General features: G+C 47.0%; 1 protein-coding gene across 3 annotated transcripts in view; it reads right to left on the bottom strand.

Moving 5' to 3' along the window:
- Window positions 1-4754: 4754 nt before the first annotated feature.
- Vstm2b (V-set and transmembrane domain containing 2B) overlaps window positions 4755-12626 on the bottom strand; it is a 31677-nt gene continuing 23805 nt past the window's right edge. For all 3 annotated transcript variants that reach the window (XM_041631971.1, XM_041631973.1, XM_041631972.1), the window contains one exon: window positions 4755-5407. In XM_041631971.1, the coding sequence (XP_041487905.1) occupies window positions 5319-5407 (89 nt within the window). In that variant the 3' untranslated portion in view covers window positions 4755-5318. The remainder of the gene's footprint in view (window positions 5408-12626) is intronic.

Here is a 12626-nt window from a genome sequence, read left to right as displayed (position 1 = left end):
TACATACATGCATACAGTGTTTGGGACTTCCTTGTTTCCCCAGTTAACAGATGCTGAGGCTCTTTGTTTGGCTCTTTGTTGTATGTGACTCATTCACTCTGACCCATGTGATATTCCATCATGAGAATATTCTACAACATCTCTCCACTGCCCTGCTCACAGGTACTTACTTCCAGTTTATATGAAAAAAAAAAACTTCTGTAAGAGTCTGGTATACATATTCAACCAATGTCTCTGTCACTACTGTTGGTGTTTCTATACTTTGCCTCATGTTGTGTCTGCAGTCACAAAATGGGGCAGGTGTCTAATAAAGGTCTTGACAATAATGGAAATGGCATTCTCTCTCTCTCTTTTTTTTTAATCTTATTATGCTTTACTTTGCCATGTTTGGTTGTTATCTTCTAGAAGCATGTTCTTTTCTCTTTTTTCTTTAAATTCTTTTCATTTTACATAGCTGTCCCAGTTCCCCTTCCCTTCCCTTCCCTTCTCCTGCTCCTCACCTTCTTCCATCACACCCACATCCATTCCTCAGAGGGATAGGCCTCCCTTGGGGAGTCAACAATGTCTGGTATACCAAGTTGAGGCAGGACCAAGACCCTCCACCCTGCATCAAGGCTGAACAAGGTGTCCCACCATAGGGGATGGGTTTCAAAAAGCCAATTCATGTACCTAGGATAAATCCATGTCCCACTGCCAGGTCCCCCCCCAAAATCAAGACAAATATTGTCACCCACATTCAGAGGGCTTAGTTCGGTCCCATGCAGGATCTCCAGCTGTCAGTCCAGGGTCCTTGAATTCCCACTAGCTCAGATCAACTGTCTCTGACCCCCTTGCAAATATGACCCCTCCTCCCTCTCTTCAACTAAGCTCCAGGAGCTCAGCCCCGTGCTTGGCTGTAGATCACCACATCTATTTCCATCAGTTAGTGGATGTAGGTTCTATGATGACAATTAGGGTAGTCACTTATCTGATTATAGGGGACGGCCAATCCAGGCACTTTCTCCTCTATTGCTAGGAGTCTTAGCTGGGGTCTTCCTTGTAGATTCCTGGGAATTTCCCTAGTACTTGGCTTTTCCCTAACCCCATAATGGCTCCCTTTATCAAGATACATCTTTCATTGCTCCCCCTCTCTGTTCCTCCCCCAACTCAGCCATCTCAATCCCTCATGTTCCCACCCCTATTCCTTCCCTTTCCCAGTTTTCCCAGGAGATCTCAGCTATTTCCCTTCCATGGGGCCCTCCATATGTGTCCCTCTAGCACCCTCCTTTTTATCTAGCTTCTCTGGGGTTGTGGATTTTAGCATGGTTATCCTTTGCTTTGCATTTAACACCCACTACTTAACAAGTGAGTACATACCTTGTTTGTCATTCTGGATCTGGGTTAGCTCACTCAGGATGTTTTTTTTTTTGTTGTTGTTGTTGTTTGTTTTGTTTTTTTTTTTTTTCTAGTTCCATCCGAAATGGCATTCTCTTATTCTTAGTGGATTGTCTTGGTTCTTGACTGATGACAGCAGGGATGCCTAGGGTGGGGGGCAGCAGTGTGACCGCACAAAGTCTGGGCACCCAGGCTGGCTGGAGTTTCCCTGTGTAAAGTGTGCATGAGCACAGTGCAGATACATGCATGAACTATGTGGATGTGCTGACTCCTTGCCATGTTTTGCCCAGGAAAAGCAGAGGCTGTACTCTCTGAGATGCTGGTCGAATGTAAATCATCGTTGTCAGCAATGGTAATGTGGGAAGGGCTCCTAGCAAAGTCATAGGGGTTGCACCTTATCCAGAAGCATCAGAAGCCCCTTAGCACTGAGTACAGTAGCCCCCACGTGGCTTATTGTACGAAACTAAGGGCCACCTTGTACAGGTCAGGCAGACTCCGTGTCCTCTGGGTCAGAGCTGCATCTAGGAGCATGGATTTAGGATGAGAACAGAATTTTGAATGGTACTGTGTCGGATCATATCACATTCTGTCAACTTCCAAGAATTTCTGTCCTTCTCACCAAGGACAAGCTTTTTAAAATTGATTACTGCCAAAGAACATGAGTAATATGGCCCTTGTGAGGTACTACCAACCAGCCTGCAACCTTTATCAAGATTGCAGAATTCAGGGCTTTCCCAGGCTTGGGGTATGGAGACATCTACGTTCTTCTCCTATTTGCCTCCCCTCCCTGGCTCAACCTGTGGATCTCACTCTTCCTCCAGCCCTAATTATAAAGTAATTGTCATTCCAACCTCTAGAGTTCCATTGGTAACCCTGGAATATACGCAGATTGGGTGCTGCTCATAAGCTGGGACCAAAGCACCCCACTACTCAGTGTGTGCTTGTCACATAGAAATAAATCATCTTGTCCTTGGACCTTACGCATGCCTGTCTTTGTCTGAAACCAAATATGGAAAGGACAGGGAGTTTGGGTAGTGAGTTTTGTATTTTTCCAGTTTGGGTGGATGTTTTTCTTTTCAGGTTTATGTGCTTAATGTCCATATCAGTGAAGGGTGTATTTCTGTCTTCCCAGAGAGCTGCAGGAGGAACACAGCTCATAGGTCTGCGTGATGAATCTGCAGGTGCACACTTCCCTCTTTGTGCCCATGGTGAACCAGCAGCACCCAACACACAGTGTCCAGGTCCAGGGAGCTTCACTCTTGCTTCCTGCTTGGCCAGAGCTTCTCTGTGAGCTCTTCTGTCCTGTTATCAGAGGGCACTTCTTCCACACTCTTGTCATTGACTTCTTAGAGCATCTGACAATTGTTCCTGTTGCTCACTGTAGCCTTGACCAGGTAGGTGTCCAGGTTGTCCTCCACGCTAGAAGATAAAATATTTATCCCTCTATTCCAGATGCCATTGTTTATTGTTGTTGTTCTTTATTGGTGTTGTTTTGTGTGTGTATGTGTGTGTGTGTGTGTGTGTGTGTGTGTGTGTGTGTGTGTGTGTTTGGCTTTTTGAGACAGGGTCTCACCATGTGATTCTGGCTGACCTGGTACTCTCTGTGTAGACCAAGCTGGCCTCGAGCTCACAGAGATCCTCCTTCCTCAGCCTCTTGATTAATGGGATTAAAGGCATGCACCACCACACCCATCTCTAAGGTGCTTTGAGAGCCCAGGAGAGCAGGGTATCCACAGACCACCTTCCTCTTTCTCATGCCCATTACACCAGGGTGGGAACCTCAGCAGCCATCTGGTTTACTTCACCTGTGCAGCAGGATCTGATGGGGACAGATTTTCTTCAACCCAACCTCTGCACTGGTCACCTGGCACATCACCCTGTCTCTAACACATGTCTCCATTCAACCTGGCATCTTGGAAGTGCCTTTTTCTCTTCCCAAGCAGAGGGCTAAGATGCACAGTGATATTAGTCAAGCATAGTGTTGAGTTCACCATAAAAGCATACAATCTTTCTGGACAGAATCACTATCCACCATCAGCTCAATTGATGCAGATCAACAAAAATGGAAGGTGGAAGAGCCTGTAGCATCTACCAGAAACAGTGATCCTGAGGATTTCTTCACATAGCATCTAGTGCACTAGCTTCATGCCAGGGTCTCTGCATATGTGGGACTTTCCAAACATGAGATTGATCTTTTCTCTTACGTAGGCAATAGATCATCTGAATGCTGAAATAGACAGAATAGGCAGGGTTGCAGTACAGTAACAAGCAGACCCCCCCTCCCCCCAAGTGACTGGGTTGAAATAAGTAATGCTCACTCCTCATCAAACCATTTCTGCCATTACTACCCAGCAGTAAGGTTACAGAGGTGTTGCTTGTCAGTGGGTGGGGTGTGTCTCTTGTTATTTAGAATGTTCCTGTTGTCATATTGGAAGAGAGTGCTTCAGAGAGCCTTGCATTAGCAAACAAGTGTCTTGGATGAACCCCTTCTTCCTGTGGGTGCTGTGCCCTCCCCCCACCCCTCCGCCACTGGATGCTAGAAACTGTTGGCAACACATGCTGAGTCAGGAGAAAGGAAACATTTGGTGAGTAACACTGACAACTGCACATATTTGATCCAGGTTAAGCCAGGCTCAGGGCCTCACACCTATATTCCCAACATTTAGGAGGCTGAAGAGGATACAAGTTCAAGGCTACCCTATGCTGCAAAGGAATTTCAGGCTAGCCTAGGTTATAGTGTGAGATCTTCTCATTTAAAGAAAACCATGACGTTCAAATACACAAACCAATCTAAAACTAAAACAAAACAACCCCCCAAATAAACAACAGTTGTAAAAGTCTGGCTATATTTAAATACCCACAGGTCTGGGTATTTAACGGAGTCCTATCATGAAATTAATAGTAGGTAGCTCCCATGGCATATTAGTGTCTCTGAGACATGCAACCTGTCCCTAAACTCACAGATTCAGAGGCCAAAAGCCATCCCCATGGTATAAGCTAAGAGAGTACAGACAACTAGCCACCTCTCTTTTTGAGGCTCACTGAAGCTAGGACCAGCACAGGCTGGCATATGAGCTCACAGCAGGTAAGTGCACCTCAGCTCTACTGAAGGCTGGAAAGGAAGGCTGGCTCTTGGCTTGCACAGTAGCCCGCCCTCTTCATTCTTGTTTCTGGGAAGTCCCCCGTCCCTTGGCAGGCTAGGCAGATACTCTTGTCTGCTTGCTGTGGCCCAGCCAGGTGTCCTGGGCTACCTTCTGCCCTGGGAGACATTCAGCCCTGGGTGTCTGTGAAGAGGAGGTCACAGTGTCTGGCTGCAGCAGGCACTGAAACTGGACAGTCATACATGGCTGTAGAAAGTCTATTTAAAAGGGTTTCTTTTTTATTATTCAACTGTTATTCAGCAATATACAGTGCAGTTTATAAACAACAATACCCTTGTTTCCAATCTTTATTTAAAAATAAATATTATTGACAGTGAGTTTTAATTATGGTGTTTTTTTAATCAAAATGTCTCCAAAGAAATAATTTAATAAAGAAAAGCCCCCAAAGAAAAAGTAAATTCAAAAAAAATTTCTAAACACAATAATCTCCTAAAAATATTTTACTTTGTCAGAAAGGCTTTGACCCGATTTTTTTTTTTTTACATATTATCCTCAAAGTACCTGTTCAACAGTTCGTGCAAAATGAAGACTCAGAGGGCACGTGAAGGAAAGAAACAGAAACTGGACGTTGCCGTGGAGAGCTCAGCGCCCCATGCAGACTGCACGGCCTTCGCTCCATCCTATCTGGAAACTTGATGCGTTACTTTAAGTCTTCTAAATTTGTGTTACTTCCCCAAAAAATAAGATTTATTTATTTCTGCATGGACTTCTTCATGCTTCCCTTGGTCCTTGTGTCCATGTGGCAAGGTCCTCCCTCGCGTGGCTGCAGAAATTTTATGGCTGTCAGTGTCCCAGCAATGGGTGCAGGAACCTATGCAGCGCTAACAAGAGCAGCGACAGCAGAGGGTCTGTGCTGTAGGCAGGGCCGGTACCTGCAGGGGAAGAGAAAACAGACAGTTAACTGGACTCCTGAGAACCTGGGACCCTGAGGCAGACCAGAGTCGAGGGAGGCTTTCCGAGGCTTCTGAAACCACAGGAGCGAGCTGGAGGCTGCCATGGCTGCTTCTGTTTAAAGATGGAGCCAGATGTGGTCAGACACAGGTGCGCTTGTCCTGAGGTGGATGTGCTAGACACTGCTTTGTTTCACTAAAGACAACCTGCTTCTTTGGTCCTTAGCACAATTCTTCCAAGTGTCCTCGAAATGAAGGCTCACCTCCCCCACCTCCTCCACCTCTTCACACAGTGCCAGCTTCCAGGCAACCTCTCCAAGTTCCTGTCTAAATGGCACACCTCAGCATCCTCACAGGTCCTGTCACGGTGGTTTCTGGGTGTTAACCTTCCTTCCATAACCATGCTGTCAAGCTGCTCCTGGAGATGGGGAGCTCAGTAATCACAGGCTGGTGTGGGAGGATACCTAAGATTCCACACATCTGGCCCCACACTGTCTGTATCATACCCACCTTTTCCTCCAGTGTCTGGGTGCCTGGTCTGCCTCTGGGCCCTAATACCTAACCACCAAGTCTTCATCCTGCCTCCTCCGGGCCACTGCTTGTCTCCTCCCCTATTCTCAAAGTGTCCAGATGTTACAAAGACCTCCCTGTGTAGCCAGGAAAAGCCCACCATAGAGCCCTGGGCTCCTGAGCTGCAAAATGCCCTACCTCTCCTGGGATTCCTTATTCTTCTGCCTTGGTACTGGGGGACACCATTACTGAATGTGATACTGGGGGGCACCACTGCTGAGTGGGATGCTGGGAGACACCACTGCTGAATGGGGTGCTGGGGGACACCACCGGTGACTGCTCTCCTATACATTTTGCCTGAACCTCCAGCAGGCTGGGCAACCCTATACCCAGGAGGACTGTGGGAGACTCTTCATTGGTCAACACCAGATTTGCAGAAAGTGTCTGCCCTAGCTGCTGCTAGGGCAACTGGATCCTTCGTCTCTATTAGGTCAGATGAGGGTTTTTCCAACAAGGTTGGGACTGACTGTAGTACTATCAACCTCTTCTCATTTTGCATACCAATCCCAGTCCCCACTCCATCCCCTTCTCCTGTTCCCTCTACCTCCCACCCACCGCATCCCCCCATCCACTCCTCAGAGAGCATAAGGCTTCCCAAGGGGAGTCAACAACATCTAGCAAGTCACTTTGAGGTGAGACCAAGGCCCTGCCCACTATATCTAGGCTGAACAAGGTATCCTTCCAAAGAAAATGAGTTCCAAAAGGCCAGTTCAAGCACTATAGTTAAATCCCGGTCCCACTGCCAGTGGCATCACAGACTGCCCCAGTCACACAACTGTCCCCACATTCGAAGGGTCCAGTTTGGTCCTATGCATGTTCCCCTGCTGTCAGTCCTGAGTGAGTGAGTTCCCACTAGCTCAGGTAAGCTGTTTCAGTGGGTGTCCCCATCGTGGTCTTGACCCCTTTGCTCATATCATCGCTCCCTCCTCTCTTCGAATGGACTCTGGGAACTCGGCCCAGTTCTAGCTATGGATCTCTGCATCTGCTTCCATCAGTTTCTGGATGAAGGTTCTATGATGACTGGCTTTCCCCTGTAATCAGATTAACTACTATCAACCTTCATGGGTAGAAGTACTGTCAATCCTTTTCTTTCCTTGTAAGTTTTGATATTAGTCTTTATTTAGAATTTAATGTATGAGAATTGCATTTAAATCATTTCCACCCTTCTCTTCTCCCCCTCCAACTCCTCTAGTGTAGGCCACTCACTTACTCTTCCCAAATTCATGACTTCTTTCATTATTACTCTGTGTGTGTGTGTGTGTGTGTGTGTGTGAGAGAGAGAGAGAGAGAGAGAGAGAGAGAGAGAGAGAGAGAGAACATTTCATGTTGTTGCTCTGTGTATGTGTTTCGGGCTGATCACTTGGGATTGGATAGCTGTCAGTGGACTCATCCTTGGTAAAGATTATTCCCCCCTCTATAGTTCTTTATCTAGGGGTTAGACCTTGTGAGTCTTTCCCTATCTCTGTTAGCATGTCAGCTGGTGTTGCCATTGTGCAGATCCTGTTTAGGCAGGCATGTTGTTGAGGTTTCATGAGTATAGTTCCTTATCATATATAGAAGACACACTCTCAAGCAGACAGTCTGGTCCTCTGATTCCTACAATCTTCCCTCTTCTCTGAGATGTTCCTCAAGCCTTGTGTTGTAGTTTATTTTTTAAATTCATTCTCTTAATTAGCATTCAAAATAACAGATTTCATCAAGACATCTCCATCCATGTCTTTATCAGACTTTGTTCATGTACAGCCTGGTTATCACATCTCATCCTAATCTCCTCTCCTAATAGTACTCCTTCTATTTTAATCACACATGGACACACACACACGAGAGAGAGAGAGAGAGAGAGAGAGAGAGAGAGAGAGAGAGAGAGAAACAGAGAGAGAGACAGAGACAGACAGAGAGAGAGAGACAGAGACAGACAGAGAGACACAGAGAGAGAGGCAGACAGGGGGTGGGAGAGGCAGGGAGGGAGGGAGAGAGGGGGGAGGGAGGGAGAGAGAGAGGTGGGGGAGTTAGTTTTAAATCTAGAAAGACATAATACTTATCTTTCTGAGTCTGGCTTATTTTGCTTTAACACAATGGCTGCCAATTCCATCCACTTTCCTCATCTGAATAAAATTCTAGTGTGTATATATAACCCCATTTTCTTTATATAGTCTGAGAACTTAAGCTAGTTCTGTATCTTGGTAATTGTGGCTAGTGCATCAGTAAACATGAATGCCTGAGTGTGGTACACTGGTCTCCAGGTGCATACTTAGGCATGATGTAACTGGATCTAGCCATTATTCTCTTAGTCCAAAGCATTTTCCCTACTCCATAATTCAGCTTGCTCTGCCTGCAACTGTGTATGTGATAGAACCCATGCTCCATGCCTACTCCTCTCCTCTATGAAAAAGAAGCTGAACAGATGATCCATTCAGAATCTCCATGACTGCAGCTGCCCACGTGTGGACTGGTGCTGGCTCACACTGTGGAGTGAGAAGAAGGCAGACTCTCCTGTGTCCAGTCTTTCCAGAGATGCTATTTCTCTGCACAGTCCCGACCCCAGTTAAGAAATCCATCCACGACCCCATCCGGACATATTAGTCTTTAGATCTTAATTTCCCAGTCTTTCCTCCTGCCCTCCCACAATCTGGCCACTCTGCTTCTGGCTATCACCAGCAGAGAGAATCGCAGTGCATTGATTGCTACAAAGACCACAATCCTTTTTTTGTGCCTCCTTATTGTCACAGATTGCTAGGAAGATGGATGCAGTGACAGGTGAGTTGATGGATGGCTAGAGGTCCAGGTAGAATTCGCAGGGGCTCTTGGGCACATGGAAAAAAAAACAGTCTGAAAATAGGGACAAGGGATGGTGGTGCTTCTTGAGCTCATATAGCTTGGAGACTAGACATCCAATGCCCAGGCTTTGATGGTTACACTCTTGCAAACCCTAGCACTAAGGCAGGCTCAGGCGACAGAAACAGGAATGAGAGGTATCTAAAAGCAGTTGTGCACAGAATTTCAGACCATCAAGATATGCAGCAGTCAGAGAAGCAGTCAATGGACATGTAAACCAGTCTGAGGATGGCTGGCCAGGTGGCCAGGTGGTACTGCAAGCGCAGGAGAGGCAAAGCAAGATTTAACCTTGCCTTCAAGTACCCTCTGACTTACCCACTTGCTTAATGTTAAAAGGTTTCAGACTGAGGACATAGCTAGTGGTCCTTAGTAAAGTCCTATGTTCTATCCCTACTATGCAAAAAGCAGCTTGATTCTCTGTGCTGGGCCAGAGGTAGAAGCACCAGGGACAGAAGGACCACATGATGCTGTCTAAGGTAATGAGCATGGAAGGTAGAGATCAACACCTGTGGGGCCTTCAATGTTGGATGTCTGCTTGGTGGCCACAGGGGTTCCTAAACCTAGTCCTGTTGCTAACAGCCCCCTTCACCTCTCCGGGTCTTGTAGCATATGCTATAAAATTAGTATATGTCTTGCCGGTGCCACAGAGGCAGGCCATGCAAAGCCTTCCTCCTCTCCACCACGCACATTCTGTGATAGTGCCTCCCTCACATGACCTGTTGTAGACAGTGGACTATCACCAGAGTGAGGCAAAGTTTACAGAGGGCTGTGCACTTTCAGAATGAACTGTCAAAGTCTGAGTCAGCCTTCTGAAGAATGGGGATCATGAGATATCCTAGATAAGGTCCCTCCAGACCAATCAATCCCCAAGTGAATTGGCACCAATCACTTAGCTGAGCCCAGCAGAGACCAAGTGAGAAACTTCCCAGGTGAGCCGAGAGAAATCACTGTGGTGGTCTGAATGGCACTATTAGGAGGTGGCTTTGTTGGAGTAGGTGAAGTTCTGTTGGAGGAAGTGTGTCACTGTGGAGGCCGGCTTTGAAGTCTCATATATGGTCAAGATACCACCCTTTGGATCAAGATGTAGACTTCTCCAGCACCATGTCTGCTTCCACGCTGCCACACCTCTAGTCACCATGCTCCCTGTCATGACGACAATGAACTAAACCTCTGAAAATGGAAGCCGCCACCTCAATTAAATGTTTCCTTTTATAAGAGCTGTCATGGTTATTGTGTCTCTCCCCTGCAATAGAAACCTAAGACAATGACCATAATGTCACACGAAAGTCACTGGGTTTTAAGGTCCTCTATCACACAGCAAAAAGACATTCCATACAACATACAAACAAAAGCATCCCAGATAGTCAATGCCGTGCAAGCAGAAGTTTCAGAAAAGACCAGTGTGAGCCAGGTGTGTTAGACACACTTGCAATCCCAGTACTCAGGAGGTTGAGACAGGAGACTCTATCTGGGCTACACAGTGAGACCTTCTTTCAAAAACAAAACAAAATACACAAACAAACAAAAACAGGATCTAGGAATATATCTCAGAGAGACAGCATTTATCCAAATGTACGTGGCCTTGGATTTGACCCCCAAGTACCACATTGATAAATGTATACACAACATCTTAGGGCTGAATGGATGCTCAACATGCAGAGGCACTTGCTTGAAAGCCTGGCAACCGGTGTTCAATCCCCAGAGCTCCTATAAAAAGCAGCAGGAGAGCACCAACTCACGAGCAAAACTTTAAAAGGACCATCTTGCCTGAGCAGAGCCGAAGAGTTAATTTTGCGGATGCTTTCCCAAGAGGGAACTTTTCCAATGTGCATGAGCTGTCTCCTCATCTACTTTTTTTTTTTTTTTTTTTTTTTGGTTTTCCGAGACAGGGTTTCTCTGTGGTTTTGGAGCCTGTCCTGGAACTAGCTCTTGTAGACCAGGCTGGTCTCGAACTCACAGAGATCCGCCTGCCTCTGCCTCCCGAGTGTTGGGATTAAAGGCGTGCGCCACCACTGCCCGGCTCCTCATCTACTTTTTAAAACACCCCTGGAACTTAATGACCAAGGGGTCACATTCTTTGAGGGAGAGCTCCTATTGTGATGTCTAGTACAGGGCCTCCTCTGCATCTGGGGCCTGAGTCCCTACCTCCCCGTCTCTCAGAGGCAGCAGCCAGGACTGCTCACTGCCGTCCAGACAAGTGCAACTCAGCTTGACCTGAGGGCACAGGTGGACAATGGCTGCGTGGGTGTGTTTGGTGTAGCTGGGATGGGCTCACTCACCTACCTTGGGGCCTCTCTTCTGACATCCCTAGAATATGGGACTGAAGAGACAGTCTGGTGTGCTGAACTGATCACATGCTAACAGCCTCTCCATCTATTTCCTCCCTTCCGGAGGCGAACCAAGAATAGCGCCAGAGTGCACACCAGTGTGTTAGTCATGATGAAGCTGGAGATTCAGGCAGCCCAAGAGGTGAGGGAAGCCCTGGAAAGAGGAATGGCTGATTCATCTTCACCTCAAACCAGCACTGCTGTGTTGCTGATCATTCTTAATGAAACTGAAGCCTGTGAGACTGCTAATAGGGTATCGTGGCACATAATCCTAGCCCTTAGACAGAAGGATTGCAAGTTTCAGGTCAGCCTGGCTGCATACTGAGACCATGTCTCAGGAAGGGGGCAGGAATGAAAGAAAGGAGGGGGATGAGAGGGAATAAAAAGAAGTAGGGAAACAGGACAGTTGGGAGGTGCAAATAAATAAAATATAATAACTAAGAACTAGAAAAGATACAATGGACATGGATGTGTGCATGCCTACATGCACACTCATATACATACACACATGTATACACACATCTCAGTCCAAGTAGCTTTTGCCTGGGAAATTCATCATTTCCATTTATCCAGCAACAAAAGAATTATAGAGCCCTGTCAGAAAAGTGCATGGAATTGTTAAACCCGTTTAATGTTTTGATCGAGAAAAGAATGAGGCTGTGTCCGGGCTTCCTCTTGTGTAGAGTCCAAGCCTGTGAATGAAGCTCCCAAGGTGGTTTACAGTTGAGATCTGCGTTCTCCCCATCAAGGGCTCACAGAATGAAAGCATTGGTCCCAGGTAGAAGTGTCACTTGGGGAGGTCTTGGAAACTTTAGGTGGGCCTGGTTGGTGGCAGCAGGTCACGTGTGATGTGTCTTGTGCTCTCTCTTCCCTGTCCACCATGCGTTTGAATAGTCTCACGCCATCTCATGCTCACGCCATGACGCTGCGCCTCACTGTAGGCCCCAAGCAACAAAGTCATAGACAGAAGCCTCATGAAAGGGAGCCAAAACACAAATGCCTCCTTTTACGTCACTTGAGTTGGCTACTGTGACACAAATTTGATTGACACAGAGATCCCTGTGAGGGTGGTATTGCTGCCCACACATGGGCCTGGGTATCTGGTCTCTGTGGAGAGCTGAGGAACCTCTGACCCAACCCCTATATCCTGACTCTGAAGGCTGAGAGCTGCGGCAGGGCTGGGGAAGGCTGGCTCAGTAGCTTACACATCACACACACACACACACACACACACACACACACACACACACACCACACACACACACACACACACACACCACACACACACACACACACACACACACACACACACACACACACACCCCACTCAGCCAGAGACTGTTTAGGGTTGCTCACAGACTTCAGTTTTTTTTTTTCAGGCATGAGAAGTGTAACCACGGTTATGATATTTTGGGGTCAGTAAGCTGGTTCTGGCCCCTGGTAGCCTGAGTGGGTTGGAGCTCATTTGC

This window comes from Microtus oregoni, unplaced genomic scaffold (genome assembly GCF_018167655.1).
Source record: "Microtus oregoni isolate MIOR12 unplaced genomic scaffold, Mior012 000038F_ref0000394, whole genome shotgun sequence".
In the NCBI taxonomy this organism is placed as follows: Eukaryota; Metazoa; Chordata; class Mammalia; order Rodentia; family Cricetidae; genus Microtus; species Microtus oregoni.
Note: the sequence above shows the minus strand (reverse complement) of the source record. Positions and strands in the feature narration are given on the sequence as shown.